We start from the raw sequence: 23,074 nt of genomic DNA, 5'->3' as shown, positions 1-23,074 counted from the left end.
AGATCAGCAGTCTCTGAGATACTTAAACCACCCCACTGGACATCAACAATCATTCCACAGTCAAAGTCATTGAGATCACATCTCTTTCCCATACTGATATTTGATCTGAACAACTGAACCTGTTGACCATGTCTGCAAGCATTTATGATTTGAGTTGCTGCCATATGATTGGCAGATTAGATATCTGTATTAATGAGCAGGTAGACAGATGTATTGAATAAAGTGACGACTGAGTGTGCCTACTGTAAATTATGGGACCTGACCACCATTTCTCTTCTCCATGCTGTACTTTGCTGTCAAGGTCACCATTACTGTTCATTCCAAACTGCCCTTGACAAGTGCTGGTAAACTGCCTTCTGGAACAGTTTCAGTCCTTCTGGGGAAGATGCCCGCACAATGGTGTTGGGGTGTGAGTTCTAGGATTTAGAGCCAGCAATGATAAATGTTGTGCCAATGCAATTAAACTGTGGCGAAAAAAAAGAACAAACTGCTGGAGGAACTCAGCAGGTCAAGCAGCATCTGTGAGGGAAACTAGTGATGCAGGGTTTCTACCCAAAACACTAATCAACCCCTCCCCCCATAGAAGCTGTTTGATACGCTGATCTCCTCCAGCAGATTATTTCTTGTTCTATATACCAGCAACTACAGTCTCCCGTATTATATACCATCTGTGCCACTGAGGTAAAAAAGCATCCCCTCATTATGTGGTGATGTTCTCATGTGGCTGCTTCCACTTGTCCCTCAGATTTGGGATCATGCTAGAGTTGCCATGCTGTGGAGATGTGGACACCAACACACTGGGACTAAAGACTCTAATGGTTTGTCTTTCTGTTTTAGTTCTGGCAGAGACCGATGGGAATCCGACTGCTCTTCGTGTGGTGAATGGGACACTGGGTCAATCAGTCACATTGCCAGGATATGTGCCAGGAGAAAACACTTCAGTCATTACTTGGGACTACACAAATTTATCTAATCAAAAAACGTTTCCATTATGTGAGAAATATAAAAACAGTCCAACAGATTGTACCAGAGAGAGAATCACGTTAAACCTGAAGGACAATAGCCTGGAAATACAGAACCTAACAGACAGTGATGAAGGTCTGTACGAAATATATGCAAGGACTAATAAAGGCGTCCATAAAGAGATGACGGAACTGCGAATTTATGGTAATATTATTTTAATTATATATTCTGGTCTGACATTTTTAGAGCAATTAAAGATGAAAGGGGAGATGTTTGCGGTCGAGCCGAAGCCTGTGGGATACACAAGGCAGGGGGAACACTGAAACACTGCTCAGATGCAGCACTTACTGTTGTGAAGGACCCAGTCTAAAGCACTGTCTGTTTACTGTACATACTGCCTGCAAAAAAATTGGATGTTTCCTTTCTGGGAGGGAACACTAAGCCATCTGACAATACGATCTCTTAAAATAAATTCTTGCTGCCACCTGCATACTCATCCTTTTGTCCCAGAAACCACAATGCTCAGTGGTGAGAGGGTACATCAGCAGCATTTACCTCTCCTCCTTACTATTAGGAAGGAGAGGTAAATACACTGCAGAAGAGACGTGAAAATGAAGAGCAGGAGAGAAAGGTGCTGGTCTATTGAGCTTGCTAACTGAAAATCCATGTGGAACAGAGATTACATGGACAAGAAATGTTCCAAGTACTCACAAAGCTGTTCATACAAGTCCATTTTGGTCTCCTTATTTAAAACGTGACATACAGTACATGGGAGTTCTAGTTAGGTCTACTCTAGGAGACTGGGGAGACTTAATTATTAAGGTCAATCAATGCTAAAGTAGATAGATCTTTTGAATATGAAAGGAATTTAGGATAGGGTAAAAGTGAGATTGATGAATGGCAGAGCAGGCTTCTCCTAGCCCTATATCAAAGTTCTTGTGAGAGGCTCATAACTAATATCTGTTCTTGACAAACCATTATTTTTATTTGTGTTTTTCTTATAAACAGAATCTATATCAGCACCGGTAATAAGTATCAGCAAGTTAATCTCACATGAGGTATGTAACATTAGTTTGCACTGTTTAGTGGAGCGTGGCACGGAGCCAGTTTACACTTGGTGGACAGGAGATGATGACATCACGGCCAATGAGTCTCATGTACTGATTGATGGAGGGAGAAGTCTGGAATTGTCCGTAAGGCTGAGTGATAACAACACAGTGTACAACTGCACAGTGAGGAACCCTGTCAGTGAGGCAACTATGAGTGTGGATCTCAGAAACCTCTGTCAAGACACTGAAGGTTGGTACATCACTTCTTCAACACCCGTAAACCTTTCTCAAATAGAGAGAGTTATTTATTTCCTTTCTATTCTAATTTCAATACCCATACAATGGATCAGGTCAGGTCTGAGATAGATCAATGATTTTTGGAAATATGCAGTCTGAGTATAAAACTCCAGACTTAATTTTGCTGCCCTATTCATTCTGGCCCGATCTATGGGTCAGTCAGAGCTTGACGGCACTGTGTTCCTGTTCTTGGAGCTTGCCAATTGGCCATATTTTCAATATCTCCAGGAGAGGTTTGGAAGATAGCACCTTCGCATCGTGACCTTGCGTGGCCTTGTTGACCTAATTTCTCGCCGATGTCACAAACTGAAGCATAATGGGGAACCAATATGCACTTGGGTGATCACTCCCTCTCTGTCTCGATGGTGAGTGAGTGAGTGGTGCTGGTTCTTGAGTCGGGGGAAACTCAAATAAAAGTGGCCTTACGGACTGTAACATGGAAGCAACAACTGTTTGTCCCTTTATTACAGTAGAAGGAGTGATATCTGTCTCTGCCTAGGTGAGAGAGAGAAAGAGCCTGAGGGATGTTGAACAGTATTCTTTTCTGGACTGTAGACCATCATCTCTCTTTGGGGCTTTGCTGTTTCTTGTATGATGGCTGGTGGGAGTGCTGATGCTCTCTGCTGGAAAAAGTGGGGAGAGGGTTGATGCTGCTTGCTGTTGCTTGTGTGTGGGAGGGGACAAAGGACTTTGGGGTTCTTACATTTTGATCTGACATTCATTCCTTGGGATTTTTCTTCTGTTTTGAGGTTGTCTGCAGAGAGCAGGATTCTCAGGATGTATACTGCAGACATTCTTTGGAACTATTGAACATCTGAATGATTGAACCCCCTATGCTATTATCCAATCACTATATAATTATGCCCTCTTATATTAGCCATTTCCGAATGGCTGTCCATTCTTATCATTTTATACATATTGATGTATCCTTGGTATTTTTCCATTAGCAGATGTTACCATGGCTACAAGCCACAGATACTGGGTGAAAGGCACAAGCAATGGGAGGGAACATGGAGTGGTTGTGCTTTGCAATCAACTATGTGTTGGATTGGAGGAAACAGTTAATTTGGGTTTCCGAAAGAGAAAATGATTTTCTTGGGCTGTGTGGGAAAAACAAGTGAGTGGGAATGCCGGGATTGGTGGTCCTAATTTGACAGTAGGCTAGCTTCCTTCTGTAGTGTAGGGATTCTGTGCACTGTAGTTTCATGCATGTGTCATCACAAGTATGTTGCTGGAAATAACTGACACGTAAAATTTTTTTGTTCCTTTACTGAATGTTAGTGTCACGGAAAAGGCCAGCATTTATTGACCTCCCACTGAATGGGCTGTTGGACTCTCTTCAGGGAATAATTAGTTGTTGATTACACAGGCTATTCAGTACCCAATCAGGCTTGGAGAGCTGGTAATGAGGATGTGTCACGCTAGCTCACAGGAGAGCCTCTTTGTTAAGCCGCTTTTTAAATCTAAAATCGGTTTTTTATCTAAAACTGCTTTTTGTTGACTTTCTTTTTCTTTTTAAATCTTTTTATTAATTTTTCAAAATTACAAACTCAATAACAAAGTTGGTACAAAGAGATTGGAAAAATGTTCATCAACATATATAAAATGAATTTTAAGTAACATAGATATAAAAGACTTCCAAACTCATAATGAGATTAAACATTAAAAAAGAAATAAAAAGAAAAAAATATATAAACAAAAAAAAATTAGATATAATAGGACTTGATAACATAAATTCATTCAGGCCAAAAAAATTATGAAATTGGAACGATATTCGCAATGTATGTTTAACTATAGGGTTGAAAATTTGTTTATTCAATTTAGATAGTGCAAAAGGCAATGAAGTTCCTAAAATGGAGGCTAAAGAAAACCCTTGTACAGAATGACCTTCAAGGTTTACCCAATGTGGGCTTGGAGTTATATTCCAATCTTGTGTCCAAAATATTAAGAATCGGATATTAATTGCCCAGTAGTAAAATCTTAGGACAGGCAATGCCAAACCACCTTCTTTCTTAGATTTCTGTAAGTATTTTTTACTTAATCTGAGATTTCTATTTTGCCATATATAAGAAGAAATTTTAGAGTCAATAATATCAAAATAAGATTTAGGAATAAAAATCGGTATCACTTGAAATAAATATAAAAATTTGGGTAAAATAATCATTTTAAAAGCATTATTTTGTTGACTTTCTGCTTTCATATTAGTGGTTTTATTTTCCTTTGGGCTTCTTCCTGGGTTCAAATAAAATATTTATAATTAATCTATTGACATTTTCCAATACTTAAACCTTCACATTCAGCATTTTAGTTCTGATTTCCTTGAATTTGGCAGATATATATATATGGGGTTAATTACTAGTAATAGGAAACATTTAAGATTTATAGTTATTCAGAGATACAGCAGGATATCAGGCCATTCCAGTGTAAATGAGCCTGTACTGTTCAATTACACCCATGGGACCAATTATCCTACAAAGTATGCATTTTTGGAATGCGGGTGGAAACTAGGGCACCCAGAGGAAGCACATGCAGTCATGTGGAGAATGTACAAACTCCTTACAGACAGCATTGGAGAACGAACCTAGGTCGCTGCCACTCTAAAAGCATTGACACCAAACCCTTCGGTATCACACAGCCCCACAAATTCAATAAATGAGAATAAGTTACAAAATTGTCAAAAATTAAAGCCGTGATAAAGAGATGAGCTGAGCACTAAATGAGGGTGGTGAATCTGTGCAATGAACACCCAGCCATTGGATATATTTATAAAGGAAGTCGATAGGTTCTTGATTAGTAATGCATCAAAGTACACATACGAATGTAGGAGAATGGAATTGAAAGGGAAAATTTAAAAAGCCATGATGGAATGGTGCAGCAGACTCGATGGGCCAAATGGCTTGTTTCTGCTCCCATGTCCTTTGGTCTAATCCTTTGCTGGATTGTTGTTGTGTGCCACCACCCACATGATCTTTGAACAGTACAATTTTCTTTCTTTCAGGAATATTTTCATTGATGATTAATCTGGTTTAATGATTATTTTGAATATATCAGTAAAATGAGGAAGGAATTGGCTGGATAATTTTTATTCTGAAAGGCTCCTTCCAAGGACAGGGCCATGATGTAGAAAGTTGAGACCTCGAGTTTGTTCTTTTTATGCGTTTTCATCCTCTCTGCGATGACAAAACTTTATTGGAGGTCATTTTGCTTAATGATTCTAGTGCTGTATTCAGGTCGGTCCAATTGTCCCTTCTCCCTCAGTGATGGATAATTTCTTCTAATGCTGGGTTATTTCTATTGTTCTTTTAAAAGCTCTGATTGATTCTCACATCAATCACCACCTATACTATAGTGAGCTGCAGATCATAGCCACCCTCTTATCAGTCCCATCTTCCAGCCCCTTCCCATTTTGACGCATTGCCCCTGTAAATTCAGATTCTTGAACCATCTGCTCACAGGGCCAGCATTCCTCCCTTTACCATGGTTAATCCAGTTGTCATCTTGCAAATCTCTATCAGCTCTCCTCTTGATATCAGCTTCTCCATTCTGTTGTATTTCCTATTTTAAACCAAATGTAATTAACTTTCCTGTGTACTAACATGTTGAGAAAATCACAGATGAATGTCATTCCTTTTTAGGTGAGAAGCTACTGAGGCCACTCCACATTGGTTTAATTATTGCTGCTGTTCTGATATTTTTCCTCGTGGCTATCCTTTTCATGCTGTATTGGAACAGAGAACCCAAGGTCAATGAAGGCAGGTACTCTTGAATATTCCTATTAAGTCACACAAGTGTATTCCATGGTAATACCCCCTCACAATAGCTGGGCTCAAGTTAGTCTTTGTTAATGGAGTCTCTGAATTTAGTTCCAATCAGTCAACTAGTGACTGTCGCCTGGCAATCATTAGTAGAGTGAGACTATACCATCTCCTGAGCAGGAATACAAAGCAAGTTGTTGAACTGAAGGGATAACTGCCCATGAGCTCCAACATGTGTGCTATGTGTATCATGGAATTCAGCAACAATAAAATGTGGTGCTTTCCAATGTGCATGACACGGGTTCAGGTTCCTTTTGTGGCTTGTCACAGAGCATCCCAGGTAGGCACAGTGGTGCTCAACTCCCACAATTCCTGGGGTTTTACTTCAGTTCAGAATGGTCAGCACCATTTCTTGGCCTGTCTCTGCAAAAGAAATCTTTTCAGTGTGTGTCATTCCTTCTTCTGAACCACTTAGGGTACCTTCCTGCATAAATTCCAACATGGTGGTTCTATTTCAGGCATTGGCATTGTGTCCCTTTTTCACACCTTGCACCACACACCCTTTATTGCCATGGTTGAAACCCAACATTAAACAAGCTCTCGGCCTTCATCTGACTGGAGGTACCAACCTGATCAGAAACATCTGTCCACCACCAGCACAACTGACCCCAGCTTCCTCTTTGTTGTGCGCCACAAAAAGGAACAGAATTCCTTGTGTATTCTGCAATGCCTGGGGTGTGGATCTTATGGGATCTAAGAATATGCACGGCCAAAGTCTGAACCACAAATGGGAACTATTTCACAACAGCAAGATCTGAGTTGAAAGGATCCAAGTTACCTCACTCCTAACAGCAGTACATTGCAGAACAGTGATGCCTCTTGCTGCGAAGGGCCATGTGATGCAATCTGATCTTAAAGGTTTAACTGATATTCATATATCTGCATTCTATCTAAACTAGATCACAGACAATGTAACCTCTCAACTGAATTGCATGGGTTTCATTATTAACTGCAAATATTTCTTGGATGCTGTACATTAAGGGAGGAGTTGAGGTAACAAAGCGAGTACCACATGCAATTATTATTTTAGAATGTGCTGAGGACATAAAGAATCTATTCTCAGAATCTTTCAATGGAGATTAAAGGTAATTAAAATGCTTGGACAGTCTGAAGAACCAGTGAGACAGGTAGAATGGCAGGAATGCTTTATGTTGGAAAAGCAAAGTCAATGGGGGGGAACTTGTTTGGATTCCTGCTCCTTCCCCATACTGTCTGCTCCTGTCTGTAATTCAGTGGCTTCACCGGATTTGAATATGTCTGAAGGAAAGGATAAGGGAAACCAGGAACAGCCAAGCTTTGGGAACATTGCCTATAGGTTAAACTGGTCTAACCTCTGGTCTATTCCCTTGTGGCATCTTAGGCAGAACTGTACAAATGCAAGGCTATTATTCTTTACCCGCTTGAGCAATTCCTTCATATTTCCTCTTGTCCTCTTGCATTCTACCACACTGGTGACATGAACAAAATATAACATTTAGAACTGATCAAATCAGTTCATTGTATTGTGGAAACTGGAGATGATCAACAAGAGGGATGATTCAGGGGTTCAATATCACGATGTAAATGTCAATTCACCTAGACTGGGCACAGATACTGCATTTTCTTAAATTGTTTTGGCAATGAAGAGGACTCTCAATTCAGTTTACCATGAAGAATGGAACACCACCATGGTTTTGTTTTTCATCTGAGGACAAGTTTGCGATTTTCCCTCGACCGAAGTCTACTATACAGCTTTAATACCAATGAGAAAAAACTGGATACTTCATTCCTAGTGGGAGTTCCTAATGGGGCTGGATGGCAGCTGGGTAGGTCAGTGAAAGAGAATGCCCACAGTGTGCCCATTAAGAATAAGGTCAGACTCCTCTGAGATGTCCTTGTGGTTGTGTAGTCAGTCAGGTTTTTGAATGGAGAAGTTATGGTTGGTGGAAGAATTCAGCACAGGTAACCTTTAAGGGGAAAGATATTTAGAGAAAATATTTTCTGAAATCAAAACAGAAGGAGCATCCAGACATGGTTCCAACAGCAACTGTTTTTTATTTAAAGCTGCTAACACTGAGGGGAGAAGTGAATCAGTGCTGTATGCTGTGATCAGGAGAGCAAACCTTGCCAGGGACCAGGTCAGTACAAGCTGTAAACATCTATAGGGTCTACTCTCTCCCATTCTCTCCACTTTCCTCTGTTTCAATAACAAATATCTAGTGATACTTTCAACAACAGCAAAGCTGTTCACACCCTTCCTTCTCTGCTTCAACTCTCGTCTTCTATGTGATGGTGTGGGGAGGTTCCATTTGATAAAGGCTTCTTTGCTTTGCACAAGAGGATTGCAATTTGATTATGTCACAAAATATTACTTCTATCCATATCATCCAAGGAGAGCTACCAATACTAATTCCTCTCCAGCTCTGTTTGCAACATTGTAGGATACAGCACATCAGATGTGGTGAGGGTTTCTGCCTCCTCCCCTTTCATGTGCTGCCAAATCTCAAACAGCCATCAAAATTTTCAATTTTCTCCCAACCTCATTATTGTAAGATCACTCCTTCACTGAATTACTAGCTTACAAATGGATATGGCTCCTTCCTTTTCATCAACACTACTGCTGAACAATGTCGTCTGTGTCTGCAGAACTGGACAGGGCAGCTATGTCCATTAGTTACTTTGCTGAGGGATGTCTCAGCCATCTGGAAGCAACACTGCACCCACCTGTCACAATACTTCCTTGCTCTTTAATTGTGAGATGTGGTGTTTACTGGAAAGGCCAGCAATTATTCCCATCCTTAAATACCCTTGAGGTGGTGGAGATCTGCTTTACACTGCCAGAGTCTATTTGGAGGACTGCTGGGTAACGTATTACAGGGGTTAGACTCACCAAAGGTAAACAAACAGATATAAACTCAGTGCCCACTTTATTAGGTACCAAATATTCAGTCGGTGGTAGAGAGGTTACTAAACAAACTGTTATCCATTATGGACAATGTGGCACATCCTCTACTCCCATGACCTACTGAATAAGTAGCGGAACACCCTTTTGAACAGGCTCATTCAGCTCCGCTGTCACAAGGATTGTTAAAGAAAATCTTTCCTAACCGATGAAATAAGCTTTTACAACAGTTCATCTCTGTGCGACAGGAGAACACACGCCATAGTATAATAGTCTCTGTTTTATTATTTCATACATTATAATTGCACATTGGTAAATTATTATTGTGTATGCTATTATTCTGTACTTTATTATTAGTTAAGTCTGCATACTGCTAAGTATGAAAGAATTTCCCACTCAGGATCAGTTAAGCGTTTATTATTATTAGTAATAACACCTTGTATTCTGTCTGGATAGCCTCCAATGTAATGATATATCAATTTCTCCTTTCAGTAAATTCCTCCCCCCCCCCCGGCTCCCCCCTTCTTCTATTCCCCACTCTGGCCTATCACCTACCCCTGGATCCCCTCCTCCTTCCTAGAGTCCGCTCTCCTATCCCAGAAGATTCCTTCCATTCCAGCTCTTTCTCTTTCTGATCAGATTGGCTTCACCTAACACCTTCTTACTATCCTCCTACTTTTTTATTCTGGCGTCATCCCCCTTCCTTTCCAGTTACTGAAGAAGGGTCTCAGCACAAAACATCGACTGTTTATTTCCCTCCATAGATGCTGCCTGACCAGCTGAATTCTTCCAGCATTTTGTATGCTTCTTTGGCTTTCCAGCATCCTTCCAGAATTTCTTGTGTTTATGCGTTCCTTCACCCTCTCAAGGACAATTAGGGATGGGTAACAAACACTGACGTTCTCAGAGATGGCCAGATCCAGAAAAAAGAATGAAAACAAAATTACAACATGAGCCCAGAAACCAGTCATGGGATTGGGTGAGGTGCCTTTTTTTTGAGATGAGGTCAGTTCAAGGATTGTTTCATCCCTATCACATGAACAGTCTCCTCTGGTGATTTCAACGTAGCCTGGAATTCATATCAGATAGGATGCAAGAACAGTCTTATACTTATACTTAAGCACACAAGAACAAAGATTACATGCAAGCTCAATAAATTGGAAAAAAGTGCCAAGAGAAATGCATGAAATTATGGCAGATGTTAAACAGCGGATGTGAGAAGAGAGAAAGCTATAATTATATGCTGGAGTCTCATGGAACCATCTGATACCATGAGACCCCAGCATATAATTATAGCTTTCTCTCTTATTCTCACATCTGCTGTTTAACTTCTGCCTTAATCTCATGCATTTCTCTCCACACTTTTTTGCTAATTTATCGAGCTTGCATGTAATCTTTGTTCTTGTGTGTTTTCTCTCACACCCTCATATTGCATCTATTGCTATCAACAAGGTTTCTCTTCCAACAATTTCCTTGCATTTATGTATTGCCGTTAATGTAGTAAAATAAAATTCATGGGAACTTCACCATGTTAATGATCTATGCTGGTTAACAAAAACTGTAAGCAGACAGCCAGAAGTTAGTTTTACAAAGGGCAGAAAAATACTATAGGGTTAGGGAAGGATTCCATTGTTTCAGGATTTGACAATTGATGGGCTGCAGCAATTGTGGTGTGATTAAATAGCGAGTATTCCAGAGACGAGGTGAAGGTCTTTAGAGGATTATACAATTAAGAGAGATTACAGTTGAGAAGGGGAAAGTCCATGGGGAATCAAAACCATAATTTTTTTTAAAAAATCACCCCAACAAACTTTGTCCCATTGGTGAGGCAATGTAGAGATTATGCAGCTCAATGTGGTTTGCACGCTGACTGCAGAAACTGCAGCACTAACCTGTCACTGTGGTCTACACCATGGGTCTGAATAAAAATTAAAATGAGTGATCAGAAAACAAGTACAACTGGAACAAGAACCAGCAGAGTGAGAGGGCAGTTAGTGCTAGAAGTACCAACCACATATATAAAGCAGTCCTGATAAGCTGATAACCTTCATGGTTACATCCGCTAATGAGTCATGGAGGGATGGTCTACTGAGTCAGTGCGGGTGGAAGTCAGAAACAGAAAAGGGGCAATATCTCTATACTGGGTGTTTTTTATAGACCCACAGTGATATTTGGGAGCAGATAGGGAGGCAGATTCTGGAACAGTGCAATAACAATAGGGTTGTTGTGATGGGAGATTTTAACTTTCCTAATATTGACTGGCATCTCCTTAGCGCAAGGGGTTTAGATGGGGTGGAATTTGTAGGGTGTGTTCAGGAAGGTTTCCTGACACAATATGTAGATAAGTCAACCAGAGGAAAGGCTGTTCTTGATCTGGTATTGGGAAATGAACTGGTCGAGAGTCAGATCGCTCGGTGGGAGAGCATTTTGGAGATAGTGATCACAATATCTCCTTCACCAAAGCACTGGAGACGGATCGGAGCAGACAATTTGGGAAAACATTTAATTGGGGTAGGGGGAAATATGATGCTATTAGGCAGGAACTAGGTGCTGTTACAGCTCTAGAAAATTACAAGGTTGATAGGAAGGAGCTTAAGAATGGAATTAAGAGAGCCAGAAGGGTCATGAGAAGGCCTTGGTGAGCAGGATTAAGGAAAACCCTAAGGCATTCTACAAGAATGTGAAGAGCAAGAGGATGAGCCGTGTAAGAATAAGACCAATCAGGTGTAATAGTGGAAATGTGTGCATGGAGTCGAAGGAGGTAACGGAGGTACTTAATGAAAACTTTGCTTCAGTATTCACCAGGGAAAAAAGACCTCGGCAGTTGTGGGGATAGCTTATAGCAGACTGAAAAGCTTGAGCAAATAGACATTAAGGAAGAGGATGTTTTGAAAAGCATTAAGTTAGATAAGTTACTGGGACTGGATGAGATATAATCCAGGCTACTGTGAGAAGCGAGGGAGGAGATTGCTGAGCCTCTTGCAATGATCTTTGCATCATCAACAGGGACGGGAGAAGTACCGGAGGATTGAAGGATTGCAAATGTTGTTTGCTTGTTCAAGAAAGGGAGTAGAGATAATCCAGGAAATTATAGACCAGTGAGTCTGACTTCAGTAGTGGGCAAGAGTTGGAGAAGATTCTGAGAGGCAGGATTTATGAGCATTTGGAAAGATATAATCTGATTACGGATAGTCTGCATGGCTTTGATAAGGCAAGTCATGCCTTACGAGTCTGATTGAATTCTTTGAGGATGTAACAAAACACATTGATGGAGGTAGAGCCCTGGATGTAGTATATATGGATTTCAGTAAACATTTGATAAGGTTCCCCATTCAAAGTTCCTTCAGAAAGTAAGGAGGCATGGGATCCAAGGAGACCTTGCTTTGTGGATCCAGAATTGACTTGCACACAGAAGGCAAAGGGTAGTTGTAGATGGTTCGTATTCTGCACTCTTGCCAGTGTGGAGGATCTGGGAGATCTTGTAGTCTGTGTCTATAGGACACTCAAAGCTGCTGCGCAGGTTGACAGTGTTGTTAAGAAGGCATATGGAGTGTTGGCATTCATCAACCATGGAACTGAGTTCAAGAGCCATGAGGTAATATTGCAGCTATATGATCTTGGTCAGACACCACTTGGTCACCTTACTACAGGAAGGATGTAGATACTATAGAGAGAGTGCAGAGGAGATTTACAAGGATGATGCCTGGATTGGGGAGCATGCCTTCTGAGAATAGGCTGAGTGAACTTGGCTGTTTCTCCTTGGAGCGATGAAGGATAAGAGGTGACCTGATAGAGATGTATAAGATGATGAGGGGCATTGATCGTGTGAGTAGCCAGAGGCTTTCTCACAGGGCTGAAATGGCTAACACTAGGAGGCATAGTTTTAAGGTGCTTGAAAATAGGTACTGATGGGATATCAGGGGTAAGGTTTCCACACAGAGAGTAGTGAGTGTGTGGAATGCACTGCCGGCGGTGATGGTGGAGGGGCAGAATCAACAGGATCTTTTAAGAGACTCTTAGATAGGTACATGGAGCTTAGAAAAATAGAGGGTTATGCACTACGGAAATTCTAGGCAGTTTCTAGAGTAGGTTACATGGTGAAACAACAATGTGGGCTGCAGGGCCTGTAATGTGCTGTAAATTTCTATGTTCTATGTTCTTCATTGAGATTACCCTGACAGTCCGTATTTCCTTCTATAATACAGATATTTTAGAAATTTGTCTCCTTACAACACAAAGCCCCAGTATGTGACTCCATGCAGAGATATTACTGCATTATCCCACCAGGCATTGTGAAAGCTCCTCTTTCGCCGGACAATGTAGCCCCTCTCTTTGTCTTATAGAATTAAGCTTCCTCCATGGGTAAAACCTCCACACTAGTGCAAAAGTGCTCCCTCTTCAGAGCTAGATGGATGAAGATTATCATAAAACTGTTTCTTGCATATCCCACAGTACAAAGTTCTCTAACAATTGGAAAACACTTTTGACATTACTTTATAACACAAAACCTCTCTGTTTCACCCTCTACTTTAAAATGTATACAGATCTTTTCAAATCCTTGATCTTCCAGTACTGAATTCTGATACTATCTTGTATTCCATTCCCTTTAAACAATCTTCTGCGTTATATCCTTGGACTATGTGTTTCAGGACTGACTCAGATAACCACACAATCTAAACACATTGTCATTGAAATTACTTTCTTTCAAGCCACAGGGACATTTACATCAACTGGATGCCAATGAAGGACATCAAAATCCAAGGGCACAGCTCACAACGATATACGATGAGATAAAATACAATCCTGATTTGAACACATTGTTGGCAGCAACGAGCATGGATCAGAAGTTCAACACTGAAAGCTGATCATCCACCACATGAAACATAAACATGGCATTGAAGTGTCCTTTAATCCCAGCAATTTTTATGCTCAGCAACTTTCGGCACTGCCTACAGCTGACACAACTGGCTTGCACACCGGGACAGCAGACCAGGCATTGGAACAGGCTTGCAAGGAGAATCCAATTTGGAAGGACTGGGAGAAGCTGGACAGATTTAAGTAAGAAATGTTGGAAATACACAGCAAGGTGATGAGTTCTAAGGTGCAGGCATGGTTTATACCTCACAGATGAGTTAGGAATAAGTGTGATGGATGGATAGCTTTCACTGAAGGAAGATCAGGGAAGACTCACTAGGTTCATTCATGGAATCAAAGGGTTACCTTATAAGGAAAGATTGGGTGGGCTGAATCTAACCTGATCGGAGGTTATACAGTAAACCCCTGACTGTACTAATGATTAAGATTCTGCATAAATTTGACAAGATCGATGCTGAGGTGATGTTTCTTCTCATGGTGAATCTAGTTTGAGGAAATATCACAGTTTAAGGTGGCAATGAAGTGGAGTTTCTCCTCAAGAGATTGTAAACATCTGGACTTTGTGGAGGCTGAATCATTGTGTATTGCAAGGCTGCAAAATCCAGATTTTTAGTCTACAGTTAGTCAAGGGTTACGCAGGAAACTTGAGCTAAGCCAAAGCCTGATCAGACATGATCTTTGGCAGAGGAGCTTGAGGATTTTGAAGGAAACCACTGCCTCTACATGCGTATACTCAGGTAGAAGTGCTGTGCGTGAGCTGTCAGCCACAGTGTATTTCCACCATTTCCTATTTGTTATGGTTATCGTTCAGCCATGACATTCTGTATTTTATTTAATTAACTTTTTTTACTCATGCATTTCTCTGTATGATGGTGATATGTTTGCTCTTTTCCAACACAAATATATTCTCATTTTGTTAACAAAGCATTTGGAATTGGTATGGCTTTAAACAAAGGTGCTCGGTGCTGTGGCTTAGAAAGGGCCCAGTGACAACACTGACCTAGAAATTCCAGCGTGCCTTGAAGGATTAATGCACTGGAATGGTGAAAAAGCAGTGGAGCTACTACCAGCAAAAAGAAAAGTTGCTGCAGGAACTCAGCAGTTCAAGGAGCATCTGGTTGTAAGGGTGGAGTGGGGGAGAGGGAGGCAAAAAGATTGTCAAAGCTCTGGAACAAGACTCTGCATCAGGACTGAGAGTGAACGGGGTAGAAAGCATGAAGAGGAGTGAGACACAGAGACAGGGGTTGGTGGGCGATATAGGTAGACCAGAGGGCCAAGGGACGATAGATCAACTACAATTTGGTCAAAACCACATCGGAGATTGAGATCAAAAGCTTTGCTCGTAAGTCACTGGTTTCAGGTTCAGTGAAGGAGGTTCTCAGAGAACAGTCTAAGATTCCTGTCAAGTGCTTCAAACATCACATTGGGTTTAAAAAGGAAAATCATGAAAGGAAGGCCCTGTTAAATTTCAGGTTTGGTATGATTTAACATTAACAAAAAACTTGCGAATGTAAAACCCTCCAACATAAATTTGTCACGTAGCGTTGGATAAAAACAGTGTAGCACTACGGAAATGTTTGACAACCACATCATTAATTTTAGCTTTAAATACTGAGGCCCATACTGAGTTTTCTTCTGACTTCTACTCTCGCCTAAAGGGAAAATAGAGCAGGCAGGGTTTTTTTTGCACAGGCAGAGTGGAGAATTTGTGATGTAAACAGGGAAATGGCAGTAACCATCAGCTGTCAGAAATATGAGAGAATTTCCCTTGTGGGAAAGAGACCTGAAGGAAATTAAGTGTTGGTAAAAACAGGAGAATCTACACCAGTTTTAAAACAGGCTGTGGCTGAGCCAAGAAATGCTGTCTTACTGTCTTCCATTTTTCTATAGACTCCGGAGTTGTTCTGCAGAGTGGAATCTTAATGACTGCAAACCACTTTTTAGAAAAGTGGAGAGAGATGAAGCAGAAATCTACTGACACATTTGCTTAACATTAATGGCAGAAAAATTGCTAGAATTTACAATGTGTGAATGCATGCAAATGAGGGTAATATATTGATGCGGCTGGCAACTGAATAATGCATAGAAAACTGAGTGACGAATGTAAATTGATCTTTCTCAGACCAGCATACTGTGACAGAGGGATATGTAGAGATCAGTGTTATACAGAGACATTTCACTAGACTGATTTCAGTTTGTGGTATAATGAGAGTCTGCGTAGCCTAAACCTGAATTCTGTAGAATTTAGAAGAATGAGTGGCGATCTCATTGAAGTTCACAAAATTCTCCACTGTGTGGAAACACATCTGATATTTCCACCAAATAAGGACATTTAGAACCGGGTGACAAGCATTAAAAATAACTTGTGTTTGGTCGCCTTACAGGGGCTGAAAAGGAAATGCTTATCCTTTGTTTTGGGCGGCCGGTATTTTTCACGTTTGCATAAGCAGTTTGTTAGCGCTAGCAGTAATAGCGGCGCTTAGCGTGATTTCGATGAAAAAGCGAGCTGATAATTAGATAGCGGTGGAGTTATTGTAGGCCTGACAAGGCAGGACCAAAAGTTGCTTTGCGATACAGTTTACCAGCAGAGAAAGCAAATTGATCAGGGAACGCAAATCTAGAAAGTCCGGAGAAGGTCCAAGCACACATTAGGCATTAGATGCTATCTGGTACATCAGGAGCAAAGTAGGAACAGCAGTATAAATAGTAGTTTACTTTAAAAAATTTAAATAAATACAGTCACTTAATCTTCAGTAGTTCTTCCTCTGTAAAAGTATAATAATGCAGCCTCTGCAATGTCAGTCTTGCCTTATGTTCAGATTCATGTAATAATGCTCCCCTGGATGGTTCATATGCTAGAAATGTCAGCTGAACCAACTACTTGTAACAAGGTGGCTGAACCTGAGGAGGAGGTAGCTGACATGCAATGTTGTAGAGATTGGCAAATGTGCTCCAGATGTCCCACAGAGATACTGTGCACATGAAGAGAGCCACAGATTGAAACTCCAGACCAGAAGGAAAGAGACAGGTGTGTGACAATGGGAAAGAAGTGCAGGGTAAGAGGTACACACTGTCCGGGGTATCAACTTCAGAGATGGAAATGACCAACCATTTTGAACATCTGACGATATTCGTCGACAGCCATGAAACCTCTGAAATGGTAGGCAGGACAGAGGGGTCCCACAGGACCCTCTCTAATTCTAAACCTAAACCTCATAAAAAGGAAACAGTGATGGTAGGGGACTCAATTGTGGGTGGGGGTGTTGAGAATCGGGTGCGTACTGACAAGGAGTCCTGTATGGTTGGTTGCCTACCAGGAGCACATTTAGGAAATCTCCCTAGATGAGTAGATAAGCTTCTGGCCAAAGGTGGGGTGGATCCATTTGTCATTGTCCACATCAGAACAAATGACATAGGTAAGGGCAGGCTGTCAGTTCCGCAATACAAGTTTAAAGAGTTTGGTGGGAAGCTTAGGGACAAAACTGAAAAGGTGGTCTTCTTGGAAGTTCTGCTTCTACCAAGCACCAGTCCAGCTAGGATGGAGGAGATCAGAGGATTTAACGCATGGCTCAAATCATGGTCAGAGGGGCATAGGTTTATGGGACATTGGAGTACCTTCTGGGGGAGATGGAACCCGTACCACCAGGACAGGTTGCATTTGAACCAGAGGGGCACTAATGTACTGGGCAGGTGTATGCTTCGCTTAGTTAAGGACTGATTAAACTTGGAAATGGGGGGTGGGGGCAGGGAAATGGTGAGAGGATCATTTTCACACCTAGAAGGTATTAAAACTGGGGTTCCACAGGGATCAGTTTTGGGGGCACTGCTGTTTCTAATTTACATTAATGATTTAGATAGGCACTTAACAAGTAAACTAGTAAAGTTTGCAGATGACATAAAATTAGGGGAATGGACTGATTCAGGCAGCAGAATCCATACAGTTAGATCTAAACAAAATTCAGATGTGAGTAGATAAATGCAGATGAAATTTAATGTAAGTGAATGTAATTTATTACATATAGGAAGTAGAAATATTAGATATAAATATACATTGAGGGTCTTGTTAGAAAGTGCACTGTATCAGAATCAGAAGGATTCTGTATGAGAAGGATTTGGGTGTCCTGGTAGACTCATCACTATCAAAATCTAGACAATGCACGGAAGCGATTAGGAAGGCTATAGAAAGCTGGGCTATATAATGCGCTCAGTGGAGTTCACGTCTACAGACCTTAAGCTGTATAATACACTTGTGAGGCCACACCTTGAGTACTGTGTACAATTTTGGTCTCTGTGTTTTGTGAGGGACGTGACGGCACTGGAAAGAGTTCATAGAAGGGTGACTAGACTCATTCTAGGTCTGCAGGGTACGAGCTATGAAGAAAGATTGAAAGAATTAAATATGTTTCAGCCTAAGTAGATGTAGAATGAGAGGAGACATGATAGAAGTGTTCAAAATCATTAAGGTGGATTTGAGGTTTGAAGTAGCCAGTGGCTACTAATAAAACAGCTGTAGCCATAAGATTGTGCTCGTTCTTATCTTCCAAAGAACCTTCTGGACCAGATAACCTCCAGCTCCAACAGCAGCATCTGTGGGAAGGGAAACAGAGTTAATGTTGCAGATGAAGATCCTGCTTTGTGTCAGTTACAGAGAGGGAAGGGTGAGGATGAGGGGATGGAAGGAAAATCTCTAACAAAAAATAAGTTACCTTAAACAGTCTAACAGGAGGAGGTCATCACTTCCCTGGCTATAGGTTGACTCATTATAGAGCCTTATGGCTGAGGGTGTTTAACACCTGTGAAAATAGCAATCAGAGGCTCAGAAAGTGCCAAGATCAAGTACTGCCAATAAGAGAAAAAATGATTAATATCATAGAGCTTCCTCCATTAACGTCAATCAGCAAATGAGACATGCCCTATTCTCTTTACTACCTTCTAGGAAGTGGTACTAGAGCATGAAGGCACATGCTCAATGTTTTAGGAATAGTTTCTTCCCTCGGAAATCAGATTTGACTCATTTCATGAACTCATGAACACCACCCCACTATTCCTCTTTTGCACCATTTGTTTTTTATTATAAAGCTATTTTTTCACTGTCCTGCTGCCACAACACAACAACTTCCACAAAATGTGTCAGACAATGAACCTCTGATTCTAAGACGGATAATATCTCTATCCATCTCCACACTTAATTTAGGTAAAGCCTGCTCTTCCAAAGAAAATAAATCAGTAAAGTTCATTACTTCTCTTTTGACGATTTTGTTCTTGTTTTGAATTCCCAGTTCTGTTTTTTTTCCCATAACAATAAAACTGATGTTTATTGTTATGAAGGCATCTAGATTTCTGCTTTCACAAATTGTCCTTTTGCATTTGTGAAAAATGACCTCAAATAAACTTGCCCACTGACAAAAGGCATTTATACATTTCCCAAAAGCATAAACCACTGTAAAATTTATATATCAAGGTTAGAAAAAATCTGCAGGCAACAATCATATCAGAATTAGCAAGGTTGAGGTAAATAGTGGCATTGCAAATTATCTGAAGGACATCTCAATGCTACCTGGTGACACCTTGTGATGCCACAATCATGTGAGAACAGATGTTTCTGCCCTTGTGATTGTTGATACATAAACCAATGCACTGACTGTACTGCTGACTCAAAACAGCAACTTTCCCATCATGGGTCAGTGATAATAAATCTGATTCTGAACTGAAAGTCATAGTTCCATCATAAGAGTTTGCCCATTTAAAGTAGAGCTGGGGAAGGATTTCTGCGTTCAGAGTCTTGTTGCTCTGTGGAATTCAGAAAGTCAAGAGCTGTAGGGGCTGACTTCTTGCGGAAATGGACACATTTATACTGGCTTCAGGGAAGTCGAAGCGAGTGGGGAGTAGGCTTGGAAATGGAATTGCCAAAATCAGGTCAGCAATGGTCCTGTTGAATAATCGAGCAGGTTTGACAGACCACATTGATTGGTCTACACTATCCTGATTGGCCTGATCTCAAATAATAATAAGGCAGCCTACAGAACGGAAGTCATCACCCTGACAGTGGTGTCAAGGAAACAATCTCTCCCTCAATGTCACAAAAACAAAGGAGCTGGTTGTGGACTACAGGAGGAATGGAGACAGGCAATGGATCTGGGGTTGAGAGGGTGAACAGCTTAGAGTTCCTTGGTATAAACATCACCGAGGATCTCGTGTTGTCCGTACGTACTAGCTGTGTGGTGAAAAAGGCACAACAGCGTACCTTTCACCTCAGATGGTTGAAAAAGTTTAGTATGGCCCCCCAAACTCTAAGAACTTTCTACAGGGGCACGATTGAGAGCATCCTGACTGGCTGCATCACTGACTGGTATGGGAACGGTACTTCCCTCAATCACAGGACTCTGCAGAGAGTGGTGTGGACAGCCCAGAAGTGAACTTCCCACTATTCAGGACATTTACAGACAGGTGTGTAAAAAGAGCCTGAAGGATCATTGGGGACCTAAGTCACCCCAACCACAAACTGTTCCAGCTGCTACCATCCAGGAAACAGTACCGCAGCCAGGACCAGTTTTTTCCACCAGGCCATCAGACTGCTTAATTCATGCTGACGCAACTGTATTTCTATGTTATATTGACTATCCTGTTGTACATAATATTTATTATAAATTACTATAATTGTACATTGCACATTTAGACGGATAATGGAAAGACTTCTAATTTTCATGTACATGAAGGATGTAAGTAATAAATTCAATTCAGTTCAATTCATGGATTCTTTCTCAAGTCATCACTTTTTATTGTCATTTCAACCATACCTGCTGGTACAGTACACAGTAAAAATGAGACAATGCTTTTCAGGACCATGGTGCTACATGAAACCGTACAAAAACTACGCTGAACTACGTAAAAAACAACACAAAACTACACTAGACTACAGACCTACCCAGGACTGCATAAAGTGCACAAAACAGTGCAGGCATTACGATAAATAATAAATAAGACAATATGCACAGTAGAGGGCAGTAGGTTGGTGTCAGCCCAGGCTCTGGGTATTGAGGAGTCTGATGGCTTGCGGGAAGAAACTGTTACATAGTCTGGTCGTGAGAGCCCGAATACTTCGGTGCCTTTTGCCAGATGGCAGGTGGGAGAAGAGTTTGTATGAGGGGTGCATGGGGTCCTTCATAATGCTGTTTGCTTTATGGATGCAGCGTGTGGTGTAAATATCTGTAATGGCGGAAAGAGAGCCCCCGGCGATCTTCTCAGCTGACCTCACTAGCCGCTGCAGGGTCTTGCGATCCGAGGTGGTGCAATTTCTGAACCAGGCAGTGATGCAGCTGCACCAAGATATTTGGTGTTCTGCACTTATTACTTGTGTATAAAGTTACATAATGGAATGAAGTCATGGAATCACTAAAAAAAAGACAATGATTTAAGATTCCATGCCTTGCTGGAACGGATACAAACATTACTTAGCTAAAATGCAAGTCCAGCTATTAATGCTTGTAATGATAATGAAAGGAATATGGCCATATACACTCATTAGGTACGCCTGCTTGTTAATGCAAATATCTAATCGGGCAATCATGTGGCAGCAACTCAATGCATAAATGCAGCAGACATGGTCAAGCGGTTCAGTTGTTGTTCAACTAAACATCAGAATGCGGAAGGAATGTGAGCTACGTGACTGACCATGAATGATTGGAGGTTATTGTTTGAAATTCTCAGAAATTGCTATCTCCTGAGGTTTTCATTTATAGTTTACAGAGAATGGTGTTAGAAACAAAAAAAAATCTAGTGAATCGCAGTTCATGAACAAAAACACTTTGTTAATGAGAGGTCAAAGAATAGCCAGACCAGATCAAGCTGACAGGAAGGCCACAGTGACTCAATAACCACACGCTACAACAGTGGTGTGCAAAAGATCATTGCTGACAGCACAAAACGCCAAACCTTGAAGTGGGTGGGCTACAACAGCAGAAGACCACAAACGTACACTCAGTGGTCACTTTATAAGTACACTGAGTATAGAAGTGCTGTGACTAGACTGGAACTATCCAGTTCAGCATAACGTGATGAAAAAAATGTTGTGCTTAACTTTAATAACCAAATCTGGGAGCACAATGCAGAATAGAGGGCCATACAGCAAGGACAAGGACCCATTGGCTTGAATGGTCAACGCTAACCAAGATGCACGAGAAAGATCTCAGGAATGAGGTTAATGTATGAGGAGCATTTGAGATGGCTCTGGGACTTGAGATGTACTCACTACAGTTTAGAAGAATGAGGGGGGCTTCTGATTGAAAGTTAACAAATATTGAAAGGCCTAGATAGAGTGGACGTGGAGAGGATATTTCCAACAGTGAGAGAGTCTTGGACCAGAGGGCATAGACTCAGAATACAACAACCTCCCCTAGAATGGAGATGAGGAATTTCTTCAGTCAGAGGGTGGTGAATCTGTGGAATTCATTGCCACAGATGGCCATGGAGGCCTAGTCATTAGCTATACCTATATTAATAAGTTTTGATTTGTAAGGGCATCAAAGGTTATGGGGAGAAGGCAGGAGAGGGGATAATATATGAGCCATAATGAAACGGTGGAGTAAACCCAAAGGGCCTAATTCTGCTCCTCTTCCTTATGGTTATACCCAAATTCTGATACTATGTCTTATGCCCCATTCAAGGTTGTTTCAGTTTCCAATGTTTCCCGCATAACCTTGTAAACTTCTCCAATCCATGTACCTGTCCAAAAAGTTATTATTGTACCTGCCTCAACCAGTTCCTCTGGCAGCTCATTTTACATACAAAGCATGCTTTGAATAAAAGTTTGCCTATCAGGTTTTTGTTTAACCCTTCCTCTCTTAAACATATGGCCTTTATTTCTTGATTCCCCAGCTCTGGGAAAGAGACTGTAGGCATTCAACCTATCAAGGCCCCACTTGATTTTAAACACCTCGGAACGATCACCTCTCAGTCTCTTCTGCTCTATAAATAAAATCCTAATTTTTAAAAAATCTGTCCAAATTTACCCTATAATCCAGTCCCTCAAGTATTAACATTCTTCTAAATAATTTCTCTACACTTTACAGCATAGTAACATCTCTCCATTAGCAGAATCAGAATTAGGTTTAACATCACTGATATATGTCATGACGTTTGTGGTTTTGTAGCAGTAAAACAAAACTACATATTGCATAAAGAAATATATGCAAATA

The 23,074-nt window shown here is 41.0% G+C and overlaps 1 protein-coding gene across 1 annotated transcript; it reads left to right on the top strand.

The window, feature by feature from the left end:
* The first annotated feature begins 755 nt into the window (after positions 1 to 755).
* On the top strand, positions 756 to 15,041 carry LOC134347283 (signaling lymphocytic activation molecule-like). The gene is made up of 5 exons (XM_063049684.1): positions 756 to 1,167; positions 1,972 to 2,262; positions 5,945 to 6,061; positions 8,168 to 8,241; positions 13,715 to 15,041. The coding sequence occupies exons 1-5, from the start codon at positions 756 to 758 to the stop codon at positions 13,868 to 13,870; spliced, it is 1,050 nt and encodes a 349-aa protein (XP_062905754.1). The 3' UTR covers positions 13,871 to 15,041.
* Positions 15,042 to 23,074: the final 8,033 nt, after the last annotated feature.

The sequence above is a fragment of the Mobula hypostoma genome, chromosome 5, assembly GCF_963921235.1.
Source record: "Mobula hypostoma chromosome 5, sMobHyp1.1, whole genome shotgun sequence".
In the NCBI taxonomy this organism is placed as follows: Eukaryota; Metazoa; Chordata; class Chondrichthyes; order Myliobatiformes; family Myliobatidae; genus Mobula; species Mobula hypostoma.
This window is presented reverse-complemented; position numbering and strand designations above follow the sequence as displayed.

Coding starts and splice junctions, on each gene's coding strand:
- LOC134347283 (XM_063049684.1), top strand. CDS start 756: ATGCTAGAGTTGCCATGCTGTGGAGATGTGGACACCAACACACTGGGA. Junction 6,062..8,167: donor AGAACCCAAGGTCAATGAAG/GCAGGTACTCTT, acceptor TTTTATTTAAAG/CTGCTAACACTGAGGGGAGA. Junction 8,242..13,714: donor CAAACCTTGCCAGGGACCAG/GTCAGTACAAGC, acceptor CTTTCTTTCAAG/CCACAGGGACATTTACATCA.